Source organism: Chrysochloris asiatica, unplaced genomic scaffold (assembly GCF_000296735.1).
Source record: "Chrysochloris asiatica unplaced genomic scaffold, ChrAsi1.0 scaffold00019, whole genome shotgun sequence".
Classification (NCBI taxonomy): Eukaryota; Metazoa; Chordata; class Mammalia; order Afrosoricida; family Chrysochloridae; genus Chrysochloris; species Chrysochloris asiatica.
The window spans coordinates 21,227,088-21,250,088 of record NW_006408537.1 but is presented as its reverse complement, the minus strand read 5'-3'; the positions used below and the strand labels follow the sequence as shown (position 1 = coordinate 21,250,088).

Sequence of the window (23,001 nt, the reverse complement as noted above, 5' to 3'; positions counted from 1 at the left end):
TTGCTTTGATTGTGCTTTGTCTTCAGAATCATACTGGTACAATTCTTCCAAGAAATGCTTCAAGATCTTGATCTCACTTGTTAAAATTTCCATTGAAAGTTCTGCTCTTATCTGCTGCTGATCTGAGTGCAATAGTTTGGGCACCCATCAAGCAGAAAGTTTTTTCAGTTAGAATTGTGTAACATGAACCAATTGAGATATCTATGTTGGTTATTGTCTCTGCTGTTGTCAGTCCTCTTCAATTAAGGATGAACAAAATTATTTTTTTTTCTGCAGAAATTGATGTGGATGGGTCACAGGGATAGCAATGTGAGCTCCATCTTCAACATTGTTTCTTTCTTTCTTAAAACAAGTTTCCACTACAAAGTACTGATTTCTTTGGGACATTGTCCCCATAAACTGTTTGTAAAGGATTCATTATTTCACCATTCTTCCACCCAAGTTTTGTCATGAATTTGATGTTTGCTCTTTGTCCAATTCCAGAAAAATTCAGATTGCTTTAATTGAGACTCTTTTCCAAATGATGTATTCTTCTTCTTAGTACTTCAAACTAGGTTCTGCTCAGACATGTTATATCAGAGTTCATAAAGTTTATCTTGGTGTATTTTTCTTTTTAAATCCAAATAGCTTTTTTTACAATATGCATTTTCCATGAACTTTTTGATGATCCTTCATATATGCTAAAATGAGTATTCTCTAAGAGTCAGGCTGGAATAAAAATATAACCTAATGACACAGAATTCTCATCAAATTCAGACAGGGTGTCTCTAAGCTTGAGCAGACTTGGCTGTCCTGACTAAGAACCATCATGTCAAGATATGTACACATCACCCTGGGCCAATCCACATTTAGTAGCCTGTGCAGGAGAGAGATGCTTGGAATACAGCTTTCCTCAAAGGAAGCCCTCATTGCCCTTGAAGATTCTCCAATAAAGTTTTTAAAAGCAACACATTTGGTCATAAATGGAATCACAGTAGAAATCTGCCTGTACAATCTTCAATTGCAAATCTCAAGATTTTCTTGATGCTGAAAGAAATAATAGGGAGGCCTGAAAAGCTGGAACTGCCTATTAGAGATTTTGTTGGGCTTTTTTTTCCCCTTAGTTCATATAAACCATTTATTTTCATGACATGATACTTAATTGGGCATAGAATGCACTGTGTCCATTTCTGAAACTTCTTTGCATCTCTTGCTCTTTGCACTTCACTGTTATACAAACTTTCAGTATCGTATATTTACTGAACACTAACTTAGTTGTTTGTTGTTAAGTGCCATAAAGTTGGTTCTGACTCATACCGACCCTAAAGGGTTGTCCTAAGAGCAGCTGGTGGGTTTGAACTGCTAGCCTTTCATTCAAACTGATCTTGCAGTCTAGTGCATTATCTTACAGTTCCATACCAGGACTCTAACTATGTGTTAGATATAGGGTAATTTGTTTTACCTACAAGTTTCTCTCGCTATCCAAAAGTTGTTGTAGTTATGTAGTACACTGTATAGGGTTTCTGAGGAGTGGCTGGTGTGGTTTGAATTGCCAATTGATTGCAGTTCAAATCAAACTTGTGGTCTAGTGTATTATTCTGCAGTGCCACACCAGGACTCCTACCTAAAAGTAGAGTATTTCTATATCTTTAATAAACTGAAATGGTGTAAGGCTAAGCAGCAATTACTATTAATTTATATGGAAAAAAGTTTTTAGCTTTCCAAGACACAAAAGATAAACTACCAAATAACTCATAAAGCACAATATAACACTAACATATAGTGCTCACAGACATGGTTGAGAACTCTGGCAGCTGGATGCTCAGAGGCTGAATGTAATACGGGGGAAGGAGCGTGTGATGTCACTCTCACTGCTGGGAGTACCTACTGCCTCTTTAACAGCTCATTGTATACAAACTTTTTGCCTTTTTTCAAATTAGTGCAAATCCTCCTTGGAATTCTTTCACTTAATAAAACAGGTATTAATATAGGTCTTTAGTGAAGTGAATTTTTGAAAAGTGAGGGATACTTGTAAATAAGTTAATCCCCACATCAGCCTTATGAAGTAGATACGACTTCTATGTTCTTGTTAAGTGCCCTCGAGTCTGTTCCGACTCATATAGACCGTGTATAGGGTTTCCGAGGAGCAGCTGGTGAGTTTGAACCACTGACTTTGCTATTCAAACCAACTTTGCAGTCCTGTGCATTAACCCACAGCACCACATGAGGACTCCTATTTCTGTGTAGTTATTGGTAAATGCTGTGGAGTCAGTTCTGACTGGTACCAACTCTGTATAACATTTCAAAGGAACAGCTGATGGATTTGTGACATGGACTATGCAGTCATCCATCCCGGGTTTATCCTACAATGGCACAACAGTATTCATTCACATCTATAGATGAGGTATATAGTTTTTAAAATGATATAGAATAGAAAACTGCTATCATTAAGGTAAGTAAATATTTTGTAAAAATCCAGTTTTCAACTGTAAATTAATCTAAACTGTGTTTCTTACAGTGAGGTACAGTAAAAAAAATATTTTAAAAAATCACATATCATGCCCATATTCATTCATTTAATAATGAACAAGTGTTTGAGAACTCTACTATGCTTCAAATGCCAGGCTAGGCCCTAGGGATATGTCTCAAGGAACTTTAAATTTACTGCTTCAGGAAGACTTTGAACATATAATTACAATGTAATATGCAAGAGTGTTATAGGAGGAATATTTTTAAAGTTTCAAAAGATCACAGAAGGAAAAAAAAAAGGTAATTTTGCCTGGGATTTGGTGGAAAGACTTTCGAGAGGAAAAAAAAAGAGAGCTTTATCTTGAAGAAACGTGAAAAGTTGTTAAAGTTGGAAGGATATTCCCCATAACTAACATAAGTAATCTTCTTGTTTTTGTTTGGTGCCACTGAATTGGTTCTGACTCATAGTTTATAAGGAGTGGTTGTGGATTTGAGACACCAACATTGCAGTTAGCAGACAAGTGCTTATCCTAAAGCACCACACCAGGACTCCAATAGAGTCTAGGATACATGAAAAAGTCCCAAAGTTTAGAAAACGATATGCCTGAAGGGAAAATACATTTTTAGAATATCTGTTCTAATAAATTTGATGTTTTTTTTTTTTAAAAACCTATATTTCATCATTCTATGATATGCAATAACACTTGTTTTTTCTTTCAATTTTAGCATCTCAGAAATAAGGATTGGTCAAGGATGGAATTAGTGACATCTTTGCATTGTGATAGTTACATGCAATACATTTTCTTTTTCTTGTTCTTCTTGTTAATTTCCATTTACTCAGTTCTAACTCATTGTGATCCTATATGAGATTTCTAAGGAGTAGCTGGTGGATTTGAACCACTGACTTTGCAGCTAGCAGCCCACTGCGGATTCTACAGTGCCTAGTGATTATTATAGTTGATAGAGTCTAAATCTCAATGAAACTAAGTCTCAGTCTGAGTCCTTTCAGGTTAGAAGAATGCAACTTTATGAGGCAACTCAATTGGTGATCTAGTAGCTAAACACAGCAAAACCAGAACCTCTGCATGGCATACAATTGGCAAAGGTTTCATTTAATTTTTCTAGATATCTACTTAGTGGCTAGTTTATGAGAGGGATAATCTTATAAACGATTTTCTTTTTATCTGTATATTTTTTTATACTAGTCTAACAACATGTCAAGTTTAAGGCATTAAAAATAACCAAAGAGGAACTGGAAAAATTACATACTAAGTTTATTTGTAACAATTGTAACAACAACAACAACAGAAAATAACAGCTATTGAAGCTGCTTCTGTGCAATCAAACACCTCAGGAATATGGTGTCTAGGTTTGGAGGGTTAAGATCCTGATTTTATGGAACATCCCAGTTAACTGGCTTAATATTATATTTGGTGCTTCTGTATTCTTCCTAGTTCACTGGGGAGTATCTGAAGTCTTAAAAGTCCCTATTTGCCTGTAGCAACAAGGGAAAAAGGAGAGCCAGGAATAGGAAGAGTAAATAGAATGTGTGGTCCGTTGTGTCATGAATAACTGCCTCCTTTTCCATGAGAACAGAAGAACTGGAAAGAAGGATCAGAATCAAAAGGAAGGGAATTCAGAACTGAATTTCAAATTTTCATAAAACATAGGCTTTCTGGAGTCACGGAGGCTGAATGTACCCCTGAAAGTATTGCTCTAAGATAATCTTTAAATCTGGAGTACTGTAAATTACTTAACATGATCCTTATAGCTATGGTCTTTTTAACTACCACAAAATGATTGGCTATTGTTGTAAAGTGCCTGCAAGTGTTTTCCGACTCAGTGATCTTGTATAGGTTTTTCAAGGCTGTAAATTTTGGCAGAAGCAGAAAGCCTTAACTGTCTCCTGTGGAGTGGCTAGTAGACTCGAACCACTCACTTTGTGGTTGACAGTCCAGAGTTTATTCTATAGAGCCACTGCATACCCTAAATGGCAGGGTTGCTGCTGCTGTTAGGTGCTGTGGAGTCGGTTCTGACTCATAGTAACCCTTTACAGGTTTTCCGAGACTGTAAATCTTTACAGGAGCAGAAAGCCTCATCTTTCTCCTGCAAAACAGCTGGTAGTTTCGAACTGCTGACCTTGCGGTTCGCAGCACGATTCGTAACCACATGACTGCGTTGTTGTTGTTAAGTGCCGTCGAGTCGGTTTCGACCCATAGCAACCCTGTACAGGGTTTCCGAGGGTGTAAATCTTTACGGGAGTAGAAAGCCTGATCTTTCTCCCGCGGAGCAGCTGGTAGTTTCGAACCACTGACCTTAAAGTTCGCAGCGATTCGTAACCACTACGCTACCAGAGCTCCATGACTGGGTAGAACTTTGCAAATGTCAGGTCCCTGTGGCTCACAAAGAGGATTGGATAGCTTACTAATAATGTAAATAAGGCCCATGGTACCTTGTGAGATAGGGCCAGTAATGTATATGGAACACTAATGGAGGACTGGTCACTTTTACCCTCCCACTAGGACTCCTGGTAGTGTAGTGGTTACAAATCGGGCTGCGAACCGCGAGGTCAGCAGTTGGAAACTACCAGCCATTCTGCTGGAGAAAGATGAGGCTTTCTGCTCCCGTAAAAATTTACAGCCTCGGAAACTCTGTTCAGGGTCGTTATGGGTCGACACTGAGGCTGGGACATTTAACAACATCAACAAGGACTCCTGGTGTCGCACTTAAGGGTAAGAACTAACCTGTGAACCACAAGGTTGGCATTTCAAGCCCACCAGCTACACTTCAGACACCCTATACAGGGTTGCTATGAGTCAGAACTGACTCAAGGGCACTTAACAACAACAACAACAGATTAAACTATGATTAAACTATGCCTGCCCAGAAGTGGAAACAGGAGGATGGGGATGGATCTTACTATCACCAAGAAAGAAGAGCCAGAAATTGAGCACATACTTTGGACCCAAGATCTCTGAGATGAAGAGCCTTGATCCAGGACACAGAGGGCTGTGACACCAGAGATGATGAGAAGCGGTGTCAGTGAAAGGGCAGTAGTAGAGGCAGCAGAACCAGAAGACCAATAGGATGCAATCAGTGGTCCCACAGAGAGAGAAACCTGAATGCTTCAGGCAGGAGGTTTACTGGCTGAATGGGTTGCCTCTGGGCACTCTGAATTCTTCATAAGGTCAAACAATGCATTAGCTTAAATAATAATGACTGTCTGCCTTCAGCATTGTGCTCCTTTAAGATCTATCTACATGAGATCAGTCTATATGTGATCAGGAGTCCTGGTGTGGCACTGTGGGATAAAGCACTGGACTGCAAGGTCGGTTTGATCCACAAGGTTGGTGGTTCAAACTCACCAGCTGATCATTGGAAACCCTATACAGGGTCTCTATGAGTCTGAACCAACTCCATATCACTTAATAGCAACTATATGGGATCAAGGGATCCTGGTGTGGCACTGTGGAATAAGCATTGAACTGTTAACCATAAGATTGGTGGTTCAAACCCATCAGTCACTTCTTGGAAACCCTATACATGATCCCTGTGAGTTGGAACTGGCTCAAAGACATTTAACACCAATTATGGGATCAAATTGACAACTGTAACTTGAATGATTAGATAATTCATTTAGGGGCAATATTGTTATGTTATGGAGTCCTGGTGTGGTGCTGTGGACTAATGCATTAGATTGCAAAGCAATTTGAACGGCAAGGTCGGTGGTTCAAGCTCACCAGTTTCTCCTTGGAAACCCTATACAGGGTCACTATGGGTCAGAACCGACTTGACGGCACTTAACAACAAGTTTATGTTAATAGGGAAGGAACAACTAGGAAAAGGAGGGTGAGGATGGTTGCATAACTCAAAGAAGGTAGGAATTCCTGAATCTTCCATATATGTTCTCAAAAACAAATTAACAAAAAATAATAAACAATGGGTACCATGTGTTTGCAGGAGAAAGATGGAGCTTTCTGCTCCCAAAAAGATTTACAATCTCAGAAACCCTCTACAGGGTCACTATGAGTCAAGACCAATTAGAAGACACTTAACAACAGCATCATATGTATGCTCTGATGGTGGTATAATCTTTACATGTAACAGCTGCCAGAGTTAAATTGCTTCTGTCAGAAGAGTACTAAATGAAGGGGTAGGGGAGAAACAAGCAAAACCAAGCCACTGCCATTGAATAGGTTCTGACTCATAACAAACCTATACAGGGTATCCAGGACTATAATTCATAACTGGAGCGGCAGCCCCATCTTTCTTCTGAGGAGTAGCTGGTGGGTTTCAATTGTCAACTTTGTCTTTAGCAGGCCAATGCCTGACCCACAGTGCCACCATGGATCCTTATATGATCCTTTATTTTACTTAGACTTGGGTGACTTATTAGAGTAATTTTGCCAATTTAAATGGGATTTGATGCTGACTTACGCTAACTTAACAGAGCAATACTTTGGGGACAGAATCCATCCATTTTACAGGGAAATTAATGGCAATTACTTTGTGTGTGTGTGTCTGTATTTATGAAAATCCACACTAATAAGTTTTAAAGTTCTAATTACCTTCATTGGTGGTGGTGTATTGTTGAGTCGGTTGTGACTCATAGCAACCCTGTATGGGTTTCTGAGGCTATAAATCATTACAGGAGCTGAAAGCCTCAACTTTCTGTAGAATGGCTTATAGATTCGAACTATGTATTTTGAGGTTAGCCCCCCAACTCATAATGAGAATGCTACCAGTACTCCTTAATTACTATATATATATATAACTATACACTACTTGGATTTTTTCAAATGACTGGGTTGGGAAAATGTTGATCCAAACACAAAATCATAAAAAAGACCAGGTTTACTAGTCAAACAGAAATTGGTGGAACGCCAAGATTATGGTCATTTGACACCTTTCAGGTCTGGAACTGAACTCACACCCATGGCTCAATTTTCAGCCAAACAACAGAAGTACATAGGGGGACAACAACACTTATCAAGTATGCACACCATAGAATGGGCAACCATTTGAGATTAAAAAAAGAAGGCAATACTTAGCAAGGGCAAAGTTCAGAAGGTTTGGAAAAGAAAGAGAAATGGAAACAAGAAGCAGAGGGAAGAAACAAGATAAGGTATGTTACATTGAGGGAAACATGCAGTCCCTGAGATGAAACCAAATGTTTGATTTGTTGAAAGTAAAATTCATCATCTGTTCTGTAAACCTTCATTCAATTCACAATAAAAGTTAAGAAAAATGACTGGGTTATAATTTTGACTTCTTAGAATTTTCTCAGCTGTCAATGGCAGTAAATTATTGATCTTAAGTAATAAAAGAGGATATTTATTCTAAAATCTCCGAATTCTGGTTGTTCTTCTAAATTGCCTTCAAGTTGATTCTGAGTCATGGTGACCACCTCCTATGCTCAGAGTAAAACTACTCCACGAGTTTTCAAATGCCTCTGGGTGGGTTCAAACTGCCAATTAGCATTACTAATTCAGTTACTAATGCTGTCTGTCTCTTACTTGTTGTTAAGTGCCAGTGAGTCTGTTCCGACCCAGAGCGACCCTGAACAGGGTTTCCGAGGCTGTAAATCTTTACGGGAGCAGAAAGCCTCATCCTTCCCCGGCGGAGCAGCTGGTAGTTTCGAACTGCTGACCTTGCGGTTCGCAGCCCGATTTGTAAGCACTATGCTACCAGAGCTCCTTTGTCTCTCACTAAGGTGATTAATTTTGAGGAACATCAATTTCATAATTGTATTGGTTCCTTAAGCTGAAATCCAAGGACGTCATGTGTTAGGATGAATTGTGCCAGTTGAGTTTGTGACTATTCATATCCTTTTTCAAAATATCAAATGAATCTTTTATTATATCCAGAATTTCCAGCATTATCAACCATTGTAAATAAAATTGTATAATTTCACATTTAAAAGAATATACTCTCCTTGTGTTGTGTTGTAAGATAAGCACTGGACTGCTAACCACAAATCTCACAGGTCAAACCCACTAGCCGCTCATTGGAAAATAAACAGGGTCGCTATGAGTCAGAACTGACTGGACAGCACATACACAATTCTTCCTAAATATTTTTAGTCAATCTTTCTTTGCTCATGATTTCTAAGTGAAAGAAAGGATGAGGAAATCTCAGTGATATCTACATGATTGGGAATTGTGGCTGCATAGGATAAGCTGTTGTTGTGAAGTGCTGTAGAGTCAGTTCTGACCCATAATGACCCTGTTTAGGGTTTCCAAGGAGCTGGCGGTGTGCTTGAACCACCAACCTTGCAGTTCGGTGCAGTATCCCACAGTGCCACACCAGGACAACAATTACTGGACTGCAAACTACAAGGTCCATGGTTCGAGCCCACCAACCACTCCATGGGAGAAAGATGAATTTTTCTGCTCCCATGAAGATTAAAAATCACAGGGTTGTTATGAATCAGAACCGACTTGACACTACTTAACAAATTAATCTAAAGGAATATTAATTTTATTATCAATTAATAAGTTAAACACTTATTGAACATCCTCCAAAGTCAGGTTCTGTGTTAAATATTGTTTGGCAGAATGAACTGGAGTGGGGCAGAGGTCCAAATATGGTCAGGAAAATTTCTTCCATTTTAGAGATTTATATATGAGGGCCAATAATGCAAGATCAAAGAGATGCCGTAGAGCAGCTACTAATGAAATTCAGAAGCCAAGAGGATCAAGAGATTTACTTTAGAAGACTAGATGAACCATGCCAGGCTGAAAGCACAGAGGTAACAAATAAGCAAAGCCAAGGACACATGGAGCATTCAGGAAGTAGGAAATTGTTCAGCAGGTTCCAGTACTGTCTGCAAAAGGAAGAAAAATTCATGCAAACAGCTAGAGAGGTAAAGAGCCTGCATATTATAGCCTGCACTAGAAGCCAAGCTAAAGATTGAGTTCTCATTCCAGAGGCCTTGAAACTTCCCTGAAAGTTTCTCAGTAGAGTGCTTTAAGGACAAACAATGGCACCACAGTGTCTAAAGTGCTTGAGAGTGTAGATAAGGATGGGCGGGAAGATAAAAGGAACAATGAGGTCAATGGAATAATGTATGCTGAGGTAATTAGAGTCTGAGTTAGAATAACAGCAGTAGGAGGAGTGAGGGAAGAAGGATTGGAAGAGGTGCTATGTAGATCTACCCAAAAGGAAAGGAAGGAAAGGGAAAAGTCAAGGCATTACTGTGGTTCTAATCTGGGGACTAGTAATTCTATGAAGAGGAACCAAAAATGCAAGAAATCTTATAATTCAAGATGAATTTTGTTTCTGTCACATTATACTTGATACAATAGCCAATCAGAAATGTCCAGAGCCCTTGGATATGGAGGACTGAGTTTGCTTAAAGATAAAGGGAATGTTAACCAACATTGCAAACTGGAGTTTCAAATCAATTCGTGAAGAAAATAAATTAACATACAGTGTGTAGAGTCCCTGGGTAGTGGAAATGGTTAAAATGCTTTACTGCTAACTGAAAGGATGATAGTTTGCGTATACACAGTGGTGCCTTAGAAGAAAATCCCAGTGATCTACTTTAAAAACATTCAGCTATTGAAAACATACGGAGCACAGTTCTGCTCCCATGTACATGAGGTTGTCATGAGTTGGATTGATTCAATGGGAACTCAGATATAGTGTGTATTGTTAATTATGGAAAGAAGAATAAGAAAAGTAAAAGAGTTCTCTAGGAACACAGGAGAGATCGTTTTCAAGTGAAGTTGGGACTTGAGGATCTAGCATTCATTAGAGTAGATATAGGATTTTGACAGTCAGGGATGGAAGAAGAAAGAATTTTAGAAGAGGAAGGCATTTTAGGTGTTAGATGATATGATAGTAAAAGATGATGAAATTATACAATGCAGCTCCTATTTGTGAGAGAATGACTAGGATATCAACATGCTGGGAACTTTGTGTATAGAGAACTGTTGAGCTAGCAGAATGGAAATGGAAGAGCCTGTTCTCACTAAGCAAACTGACAACAAAATAAGTAGCCACAATGCTCTATTTAAATCAATCCAGTAAATGTCAGAGAGTAAGCATTTACTTAACCTAATTTTTCATTGAGTCAAAGTACTCTAATGAGTAGCTCAATTAAAACATGTCTCCAGTAAACCTGGTCATTTTAATTTTTTGAACTCCAGCACTTAGACATTTTAAAACTGTGAACTCTTCAGAGTTAGAAGGGAACCAAGAGATTATTTAGTATAGCTGTCTGTCTGTTTTCTGAACAGTAAACACAAAGCCAGATTTATTTATTTACTAATTTTTGTTCACAATATAGTCTATATTTTATGTCAACATCATAAAATTCTACTTTTAATGCAAATAATAATGAGAGGTATTTCAGAACTGCAGAGAAAATATGTTCTTAACTGACTTTTTAATTATTTTATCCTTGAGAACTTTTTTCATTCTTTTTAAGAAAAAAAAAATCTTTAAAACGTTCAAATGGGGGTAATCTTTTCATTTTCTCCAGAATAAAACCATTAAGTATGTATTCTCTCAACTCTGGTGATATAATACACAATCCAACAATCTTAATTCTTAGAGTAGTAACATTCAGCAGTTCCAGCTCATAACAACATTATGCAGAACAGAATAAAAGGCTGCCCAGGCCTGCACCATTCTCACAATTGTTGTTAAGCTTGAGTGCATTTTTGCTGCCACTTTGCCAATCTATCTTGTTGGGGGTCTTCTTTTTCACTGACCAACTACTTCAGCTAGCATGACGGCCGTATCCAGGGACTAGTCCCTCCTAATAATAAGTCCAAAGTATGGGAGATAAAATCTGGCTATCCTAGTTTCAAAGGAACATTCTGGATGGACTTCTTCCAACATAGATTTGTTCACTCTTCTAGCAGTCCATGATACTTTTAATATTCTTCTCCAACAGCATAACTCAAATGTATCAATTCTTCTCCGTTCTTCCTAATTCATTGTCCAACTTTCACATGAATATTAAGTTACTGAAAACATCATGGCTTGGGTCAGATGCAACTTATTCCTCCAAGTGACATCTCTGCTCTTGAACCCTTTAAAGAGGTTCTGTGCAGCAGATTTGCCTAATATAATATGTCATTTGATTTCTCGACTACTGCTTCCTTAAGAGTTGATAGTTGATTCAAGCAAAATGAAGTCTTGGACAACGTCAATCTTTTCCTCATTTAGCATGATGTTAACTATTGGCCCAGGGTTGAGGAATTTTGTTGTCTTTACAATGAGGTGCAAGCCATACTGAAGGCTTTGGTTTTTGATCTTCATCAGTAAGCATTTTAAGTGCTTTTTGCTTTAAGCATGCAAAATTGTATCATCTGCATACCACAGGTTGTCAATGAATCATACTCCAATTCTGATTCCATATTCTTATTCATATAATTCAGCTTCTCGAATTATTTGCTCAGCATACAGACAGATTGATTAAGTATGGTAAAATCATACAATCGTGGCACGCACAGTTCCTGATTTTCAAACCATTTAGTGTTCCCTTGTTCTGTTTGAATGACTACGTCTTGGTCTAAGTACAGGCTCCTCATGAGCACATTTCAGATTTCCAGAATACTCATTCTCCAGTGTTTTCCATAGAATGACATGATCCACACAGTTTAAAGTCTCTGCATGGTCAATAAAGAGAGGTAAACATCTTTATGTTATGCTCTGCTTTCAGGCAAGAATTACTTGAAATCAGCAATAATATGCCTTGTTCCACATTTTTATCTGACTCCAGCTTGAAGCTCGGGAAGTTCACTTCAGGGTACTGTTGCTACCAATTTTACATTATCTTTAGCCAAATTGTATTGTCCAGTGATTTCTATATTCCAGTAGATTACCTTTCTTAGAATGGACACAAATATGGATCTCTTCCAATCAGTTGGCCGGGTAGTTGTCTTTCAAATTTCTTGGCATAGATGAGTGAGTGACTCCAGTGCTGCATCAGTTTGATGAAAGATTTCAATTTGCATTCCATTAGTTCATGGATCCTTACTCTTTGGCAATGCCCTTAGTGCACCTTGGACTTCTTCCTTCTATACTTTTGGCTATTGATCATATACTATCTCTTGAAATGTTTAAACATCAACCATTTCTTTATGGTACAATGACTCTGTGTATTCCTTCCATCTTACTTTGATGCTTTCTGCATCATTCAATAATTTGTTCATAGAATCCTTCAGTAGTGAAATTGAGCTTTGATATTTTTCTTCAGTTCTTTCAGCTTGAGAAATGCTGAGTGTGTTCTTTGAACTACATGTTTTACAAATTTCATTAAAATACTTGATTTTTGTCTTCTCAAGCAGCCAATTCAAATTTTCTGTTCAGCTATTTTATATTTCTTCCATTTTCTTTTGCATCTTTATGCTAGAGAGCAAGTTTCAGAGTCTCTTCTGACATCCATTTTGATCTTTTCCTTCCTTCTTGTCTTTTTAAGGATTTTTTGCTTTCTTCTTGTATAATGTTCTTGATGTCATCACACAACTCTTCTTGTCTTCAGTCATTAATATCTAATATATTAAATCTGTTCCTGAGATGTTCTCTAAATTCAGATGGGACATGTTCAAGGTCAAATACTGGCTCTTGAGGATTTGCTTTAATTTTCTTCAGCTTCAGCCTGAACTTGCATATGAACAATTGATGATCTGTTCCACAGTCTGTCCCTGGACTTGTTTTGGCTGATGATATGGAGCTTTCCCACTGTCTTTCTCCATAGATGTAATCAACTTGATTTCTGGGTATAACATCTGGTGAGGTTCAAGTGTATAATTGTATTTTTATGTTGTTTGTTGTTTTTGTTAGGTGCCATCAAGTTGGTACTGACCCATAGTGACCCTATGCACAGCAGAATGAAACAGTGACCGAGCCTGGACCATCCTTACTACTGTTGCCATGCTTGAGTCCATCAATTCTGCCACTTGGCAATCCATCTCATTGGGGGTCTTCCTCTTTTTATCTGACCCTCCACCTTACCAATCATGATATCCTTCTCCAGCAACTGGTTTCTCCTGATAATATATCTGAAGTATAAGAGACGAAGTTTGGCCATCTTGGCCTCCAAGGAACACTCTGGCTGCATTTCTTCCAAAAGGGATCTATTGGTTCTTTTGGCAGCCCATGGCACTTTTATTCTCCTCCAACACCATAACTCAAAAACATCACTTATTCTTCAGTCTTCTTTATTCACTGTCCAGCTTTTGCATGCATATGAGGTTATTGAAAATGCCATGGCTTGGGTCAGGTGCTTGTGTTGTTTAAGAAAAAGAATTTGCAGTGAATAAGTCATTGGTCTTATAAAATTCTATCATGGGATCTCCAGCATTGTTTTGATCACCAAGACTTTATTTTCCAACTACTACTTTTTCTTCTTTGCTTCCAACCTTTGTATTCTAATCCCTAGTAATTATCAATAGATCTTGATTGCATGTTTAATCAATTTCAGACTGAGAAAGTTGGTAGATTTCTTAAATTTCACCATCACTGGTTTTAGAGATTGATAGGTAGATCTGAATAATAATGGCATTAACTGGTCTTCCTTGCAGGTCTATGAATATTATCCTATCACAGACAGCATTACACTTCAAGACAGATCTTGAAATGTTCTTTTTATGATGAATGCAACATCATTTCTCTTCAACTTGTCATTCCCAACATAATAAACCATATGATTATCAGATTCAAAATGGCCAATACTTATCCATTTCAGCTCACTAATTCCCAGGATATTGATGTTCATGGGTTCCATTTCATGTTTGACAACTTCCAAATTTCCTTGATTCCATCTTCCAATTGTTAGTGAATGATTACAGCTGTTTCTCCTCATTTTGAGTTGCAGGTACTCATACATACATGGTCCTCTGTTTTGTAGGTTTGGCATCCATGAATTCAATCAATAAAGGCAGAAATATTGAGGGTGGGGGGCAAATAATGAAGAGTCCAAAGCAATTAAGTGGTCAAAGCAATCCAGCAAAGTCTTGCTGTTGTTGTTAAATACTGTCAAGTGTGTTCTGATTCGTAATGACCCTGTACAGGGTTTCCAAGGAGAAGCTGGTGGGTTTGAAATGCCCACATTGGGATTAGCAGTCCAGTGCTTCTCTTACAGAACCACATCAGGACTTAAAGGATTAGAAGGAGTATAAAATGCTATGTAAAAGTATTTTTTATTGTAGGAGGTATTATAAGTAATCTATATATGATTGAAAGTATGGTGATGGGGGGATGTGCCATCAGTTTCATGCAAATACTACATTTTATAGAGACTTAAGCATCCTTGAATAGTGGTCCTGTAACCAATACTGTGTGGATACCAAAGTGTGACTGTGTATACTTTTACCCACAAGTCAAAGAGTCCTGGTGTCACAATGGTTAAGTGTTCGATTGGTCAGAGGTTCAAACCCACCAACCACTCTGTGGAAGGAAAATAACTGGTGATAGATCCCCATAAAAAATTATAGTCTACCAGCTGCTCAACAGAAGGAAGATGAGGCTTTCTGCTCCAGCAATGAATTAGAAAGCCTCAGAAACCCTATGCCGGGTTGCTATGAGTTGGAACAAACTTCATGGCATTTAACAACAAAAATGACACAATAACCCTCTGAGGCAGTTTTACTATGTCATATGAGGACACTATGAATCCAATTCAATGGCACACAACGTAGAATTGAGAGCCATAGTATTTATGGAAGATTCCATGTTTCCAAAAAGTCATTATCTCTCAATAGCTGATTTAGAAAACAAAACAAAACACAGTCCCTTTAAGTCAATTCTGACTCATAGTGACCCTATAGTACAGAGCAGATCTACCTCACAAGGTTTCTGAGGCTGTAAATGTTCAAGGAAGTATACTGCCACATCTTTCTTAGTAGCTGTTGGTAACCTTTTAGCTAGCAGGCTAGCTTTTTAATCACTGTGACACCAGAACTCCCAAAGATAAAATTAAATCCCCCAAAATAAAAATTAAAAAAGAAAAAGAAAACTTGCATTTTCCTAGAGAGATGCAAATAAAACTCAAAAGAGGAGAGTAGGCTGAAAGAAAACAATACCTGATCTGGGAGTTTTGCCAAACCTGTACTTTAAGAAATTTGTGCAGAGATACTGGAAAAAACCATTATGCTGGAAATGCAGAAATCATCTCAGTATTCTTGGCACAATTACATTTTAGCTTCCAGCATGAAAAAGGTTAATTTGAAATGCGCACTGGAGTTGCATTAAATATGCTTTGTTTGCCATTCAACAAGGTTTGTTTTAATGGCAAAGGCAATACTGAAATAGGATGAGTACTTAAATTTTATTATGAAAATAAATGAAGTTGCTCTTAAAGTCTTCCTTGTCAAGAAGAATTTGCTATGAAGAGTTACTGATAAACTAGTTTGTTTTCTTAATAAGAACAATTCTGTATTTGCCTGATATTTTAAGGAAAATGCTCCACAAAATTAAATATGGTTTTCCCCCTGCTAATAGCAAAAACCCCATACAAACCTTAAGCTATGTCCTCTTTGCATGTTATAGATAATGTGCTTTCATTATACTTAATGCACTTTTAATAGTCTCCTATGACAAGATGGTGATATTAAAAGAGACTAAAACATGCATGATACACCACCTCAAATTAGCTATGGTGCCTTTTATCTGAGGGCTCAAAGCACTTCATGTAACCCATATTCTCATTCAGCATTTCCTTGAGGTACATTATCTACATTTTATGGTAGAGGACACAGAGGTGCAAAATGACTAAGGAAATTGAGTTCATTTCCAGAGCTCATACTAAGCACAAACTGGATGTCTCTAGCCAGAGTGAGCACTCTCTCTCTTAAGTCTTGGCTGCCTCCAAGATTGTTGCACTAACTTCTTGAAGCCAAAAATTGATTGTATCGTCTCAGTCTTTTTACTCATATGAATGATTGCCTCCCTTACCTGAACACCATCAGATGCAGGGATGTAACTTGCCCTTTTAAACGTGTCTGTCACATTTCTGAGAATTTCCACAGATATCAGTAGATCACCTGCATAGAAATTTTTCCTCTGACTTAAATCCAACAGTGTCTTGGTCACCTGGGACATCCCATCACCTGCCAGCATCCTCTGCCCCTTAGCAAGGTGTTCTTTAATCTGTTATGGTCAGAAGAACAGAATAAACATCAGAATCTTCATTACTATTTCTCTACACACTTTGATCAAGTAAATATATTTCAAGTTTTCAGTCAATTTAAAAAGAGTCTTGCAATACTTGGGAACATTTCAAAATTGCAATTTGTATATATCCCATACTCAGATCAACAAGCATCCCAGATGCAAAAACTAATGAGTATTTACAGTTTGACAGGCTTGATGGATTTGCCAGTTCTAGTTTTCAGAACTCACAATTTAACACATTGGGGAAATTGAGAATTAATTTAGGTTTCTAATTGAGGTAAATAAAAATACTTTTTGCATGTGGTAAAAAAGGTGTGATCAGAGATGAGACATTATACTTTGAAAAGATCCATTTTCATTAACAACCTGAGTTATTACCACGTAATGTAAACACATCTTTATATAGCAACACAAACAATTGTCACAGAACAATTTCAGCTTACAAAAAGAATTCCAAATGTCAGAGATTATTATGGTATTATTGGAAGACAGATAAATTTAGTTATCTTTTAAAAGGTCATAAACAAACAAACAAAACTAAAAAGCAACTCTCAGATCTTTTTAAAGACTATGAAGTTGCAAGACTTAAATAAATTGGTGGCCAGTGAAATGTGCTGTAAATTTTATGTATGCATAAAGAAAATAATCTTATTCTAATGTGGAAAAAATGGTAAGGTAGGAAGGAATAGAGATATACTAAGGACCCATTAAGGAGCTCTGGTAGCATAGTGGTTACGAATTGGGCTGCGAACCACAAGGTCAGCAGTTCAAAACTACCAGCTGTTCCGTGGGAGAAAGATGAGGCTTTCTGCTCCTGTAAAGATTTACAGCCTCGGAAACCCTGTACAGGGTCACTATGAGTCGGAACCGACTCCATGGCACATAGCAACAACAACAAAGGACCCATTATAATTTTGTTTTTTTACTAAATAGTCAATATTTATCTTCCCATCGCTGAATTTATGATAAAATAAATTTATGAAAAGATCATAAAGTATATTTTTATAGGTTGTAGAACAGGATTGGTGTAATTTATGTCACTAAATTGTACATGTAAAACATGTTGAAATGGTAAATCATGGAGTATGTATTTTTAAATAATAAAAAGAAAAAGACCATAAGTAATAAAAAAGCTAACACACTACAGAAAAATAGAAATATTAAGGTTAAAATGAATTAAGTGTAACTCTCAATTTCTCATTTCCTATTTCAGTTTAGAGGGTGCCAATGAGTCCTTCAAAGAATGATAATCAGTCTGAACTAATCAAAAAGGCATTCTAGAAATATATTTACTGAAGTGTCACTTAATACTTCAGCTATTTTACAATAGTTATACTTTTTTTATAGTCTATAACACTGTTTAAAATATTTTGGTAAAATGAAAATATTCATAAATATACTCAGATTCCACTGTTTTATGCTATAATATATATTTAGGTAGCTTATTTATTCCCATTTTCTTCAGCTATTTATTTTCTTGTCTCTCTCAGGGGCAGCCATCAACCACTGATAAAGTCCAACCAAACAAGGCATAGCATCGATGACCTAGCCCTTGCCTATCTCTTTGGTCTTGATGTCCATTTCTGTTTCTTTCTAAGCAGAGGAGACATTAATGTATTTCATCATGAAACAACCACAGTACTGGCCAATCAAAAATGATTATATAAAAAAAAAACTCAGCAGATTTGCTATGGTATTGTATATCAGAATAATTCATCTCTCTCCTAAGCAACTGATGTTGTTGTTGTTAAGTACCAAGGAGTCGGTTCCGACTCATAGTGACCCTGCACAGTGTTTCCAAGGCTGTAATTCTTTATGGGAACAGAATGCCTCATCTTTCTCCTGTGGAACTGCTGGTAGTTTCGAACTGCTGACCGTGTGGTTTGCAGCCTGACTCGTAACCACTATGCTACCAGAGTTCTTTTCTCTACTATTAGGCAGTGATAATCTACCAGCTGCTCTAAAGGGCAAAGATGAGGCTTCCTGCTCCTGTAAAGATTTGCAGCATTGGAAAACCTATACAGGAGTAGACACCGAATGGACAGCACACAATTACCAACAACAACATCACATAAATTCGAGTCTTTGGATGAAGCCAATAGCTAATGTACTTCACTGCTAACCAACTACTTTCAGATTGAGTGCTCTGAACATAGATAACATCTAAACCTACAGAAACTCCATCTAGGGCCAGGAAATTCACTATGACATCCTTCCTGAGCCCACTGCTTGACCTCCATGGCTGGGAATCCCCAAGAGTTTTCTCCTCAGGGTCTAACAGCTGCACTGTACTTTTTTGTTTCTGTTTTTATCTTTCTGGGGTTTTTGTTTGTTTGTTTGTTTGCTTGCTTATTTATGCTTTGGAATCCTGGTATGGCTCTGTGGGGTAATGCACGAGACTGCAAATGCGTTTGAACTGCAAGGCTGGCAGTTCAAGCTCACCAGCTGCTCCTTGGAAACCCTGTATAGAGTTGCTATGGGTTGGAATCGACTCGACAGCACTTAACAACAACATTTATTCTTTATTCTTCTTCTCTTTCCATTCCCTTACATTTTATCCTTTTTGTTTCTGCATCCTTTCTGCTTCCATTATCAGTTCTCATGGACCAGTAATCAAGAAATCAAATGACATGTTGCATTAGGTAAATCTGTTGCACACGACCTCTTTAAAGTGTTGAGAAGCAAATATGTCAGTTTGAGGACTAAGGCGCACCTGACCCAAGCCATGGTATTTTCAATAACCTCATATGCATGCAAAAGCTATACAGTGAATAGGGAAGACTGTAGAAGAATTGATGCATTTGAGTTATAGTGTTAGAGAAGAATATTAAAAGTATCATGGATTTCTAAGAGAACAAACAAATCTGTGCTGGAAAAAGTACAGCCAGAGTGCTCCTTAGAAGCCAAGATGGCAGGACTTTGTCTATTATACTTCAGACATGCTTCCAAGAGAGATATATCCCTGAAAAAGGGCATCATGCTAGATAAAGTGAAGGGTCAGCCAAAAAGAGGAAGATGGATTGGCATAGTGGCAGCAGCAGTGGGTTAAAGCTTAACAATGATTGTGAGGATTGCACAGGACTGGACAGTGTTTTGTTTTGTTGTGCATACGGTTTCCATGAGTCAGAACCAACTCAATGATCCCTAACAATAACATTTTTTCTTTTGTGGTTCCTTCATTTTCCCTGTTCTTTTCTTTCCCTCCCTTTTGATCTTCTTTCACAACATAGTGTAGTGGTTATGAATCAGGCTGCGAGCCACAAGGTCAGCAGTTCAAAACTACCAGCGGTTCCGTAGGAGAAAGATAAAGCTTTCTGCTCCCATAAAGATTTACACTCTCTGAAACCTTGTACAAGGTCGCTATGAGTTGGAACCACCAACCACCATCATTCTCTTTAGCTTTTCATTCACACTCTCCCTGGCTTTTTAAAGTGCTTTATTATTATTTCTTTCTTTTATTTTCTTTCTTATTTTTCCTGTCCCACTTTCTCCTTTTTAGTTATTATATTCTTCTTTTTTTTTTTTTTTTTCTTTTTTCTGGTTGCTTCCTGATTTTCCTCTTTTTTCACTTTATTGTTTTCTTCTTTTCCGCTTTGTTTATTTGTTCCATTTTGCTATCTTGTGTGCTGGGGAAGTTCTCCTCTTTCCCACCTGACAGGAGACAAGAAATGTACCTATACAGCCCAGCCACAAATCTATCCTCTGCGGCTCCACCCACTGGGCAAGAGCAAATAGCAAATACTAGCTTCTATAACACCTGATCAATGATAGACAGCAGTCAACAACTGCCACACCCACCCTAAACTGAGGTGTAAATACAGCAAATGAAGAATTGTACACATACTTGCATTTGCTAACAAAATCCCAAAGGAGACAGTTGGTGAGAGCCTAAGAACACATGAACATACAATTATCAGTTAAATACAAACTCAATGACACTGCAATATTCCAGAGACAACAGACAATTTTAGTTCTCACCAAGAAACAAGTATCAATGGCACAAACAAATGACCATGATGCAGCACTAGAAAAGCTTTCTGAGGAGTGAGGGAAAAACAGCAACGAAGCTGTGAGCTAAGTCCTACAACATGCAATAGACTCCTGTGAACCCAGGTGGATACCTGGTTGGCCAGCAGTGTGGCAAGACCTGAGGACTCTTGGACTCAGAGTCAGTGACATAGCCACAGAGGACTAGAATGGAGAGTGAAGCATCCAGCTGATAAGAAGTGTGGGTATCTTCATAAGAACACCCACACTTGCAGATAATACCCACTAGACCTGGCTTCAATGACTGGATGATCAAAGCTCAATTAAAAGAAGGAAGAAAAGGCAAAAAAAAAGAGTAATCTGATACAATTTGATGAACTTGACCTACACCTATGAATGCGGTAGCTCAAAAGAGGGAACAAATCTTTAAAGCGAGGATCATCCCCACCCCCTCCATACACAGAGTAGACAGGGATGGGCAACTTGGATATTGGCTACCCAAAATGGAGAGGCTACAAAGGCAAGAAGTGACTGGCTTACAAACTTTCAAGAGGGAACCTAGATCCCGCAGGTACGGAGGAAGGTAGAATCTCCACTGAGTAGTATCCAACCTGTCTGGGCAGGGCTAATGGAAGGAGATGGGAATAGGTCCCTTGTGGTACAATGATGAATAATTGTTATCAGGACTGAATGTGAGGGTTGGAAATGTAAGGTGGATGTTTTGTAGCAAAAGGAGGGGAGTGATTAACTTTGCAGTCTAGATGCAGAGGTCCCTGGAACTATCAAGGGAGAAGAGCAGAGTACGGGACCCTATCCAGAGAAGCAGTGATGCCAGAGATGGAGGCAGAGACGATGACATGGAGAGATAGAACTGCTGGGGTCTCTAGACCAAGAGAGGGAGAAGGGCTGTGTGCTAACGACCGGGTGACAAGCTTGCAGGGTATACCCTTTGTTTGGTTGATGATGCATGGAGGGGATTGTAACCATGGCAATGAAATGATATACAATAGGATGAATGTAAAGCTAATGTTCTCCCATGTAAGCTATCTCATAATTCACAATAAAAAATTAAAAAAAAAAAAAAAAAAAAAGGTTTCTGAGGAATAAAAGGTAATATAACTACCTGAGAAAGAATTCAAAGAAAGATATTTATGTACCTTGAAAGGATTACAGAAATACTGAGAAACACAAAGCAAACACAGAAAAAACATTAGACAAATTCAGGAAAACACCACAAGAACAAACAGACAAAATAAATGCACATTTTGAAACAATACAAAACCTGCAATTAGAAATCCAGAAGATCAGTACTAACATGTCAGAAATGGACAATACATTGAAAGTACAAAGGAGTAGATTGAAGCAATGGAAGCCAGATTTTGTGAACTTCGATTAATACTACAATTTCAGAAACAGACAGTATTTTGAGAGGATAAAGGAATAAATTTGAAGTAATGGAAACCTGAATTTGTAAGCTTGAAAATAAATCTCTCAATGCTAGTATGTTAGAACTATCAGAATAGAATGCAAAATTGAAAGGCAGTCTAAGGGTTATTCCTATTACCTATAAGCTATTCCATGAACAAAAATAACTAATATGTATTGGAATTCCAAAAGAAAAAGAGACAATGAAAAGCAAAGAGAAAATTGCCAAGGATTGGTTGGAAGAAAACTTCCCTAACATAATGAAAGCCAAGAAGATAAGCATAAAAGGTGCTGAATGAACTCCAAACAGGATAGATCCCAAAAGAAAATCACTAAAATACATATTAATGAAACTTTCTGAAATCAAAGACAAGGAAAGAATCCTCAGAGCAGCTTGGGAAAAACTAAAAGTTACCTACAAAGGAGAACCAAAAAGATTAAGCTCTGATGTCTCAGCAGAAACCATGCAGGCAAAAAGACAACGGGTGACATATACAAAACTCTGAAAGAAAGAAAAAAAAAACATTGCTAATAAAGAAGCATATCCCCAGTAAAGTTGTCCCTCAGATACAATCGAGAAATTAGAACATTTCTAGATAAACAGAAATTAAAGGAATTTGTAATAACTAGACCAACTTTGCAAAAGATACAAAAAGTGACTTTAGACTGAGAACCAACAACAGCAGACAACAAACTGATATTAACATACCTGGCAGCTCCACCCAGAACTCAATGCAGACATCTAAGTATTAAAAGTAACACAAACTTGCAAGACTGAAAATAGGGAACCATAGACATCAATTTATAATGAAGTCAATTACAAAGCATAGAGAGGGAATAGTGAAGATACAAAACTTCCAAATGAGAAGGAAATCAAGTCGTTTTCAAGATAAAAAGACTGTTTTACATGGGGAAATACATTACAGCATAAACTCCAAAATATTAATACACCTTCACATGAAAATAAAAGAGTAAAAACAGAAAGATTCAGTAAATATTAATACATCAAAT

General features: G+C 37.7%; 1 protein-coding gene across 1 annotated transcript in view; it reads right to left on the bottom strand.

Annotated features, from left to right (window-relative positions):
• BAI3 (brain-specific angiogenesis inhibitor 3) overlaps positions 1-23,001 on the bottom strand; it is a 1,099,520-nt gene that overhangs the window by 551,677 nt on the left and 524,842 nt on the right. The window contains exon 10 of the mRNA XM_006835746.1: positions 16,360-16,554. Within this exon, the coding sequence (XP_006835809.1) occupies positions 16,360-16,554 (195 nt within the window). The remainder of the gene's footprint in view (positions 1-16,359; positions 16,555-23,001) is intronic.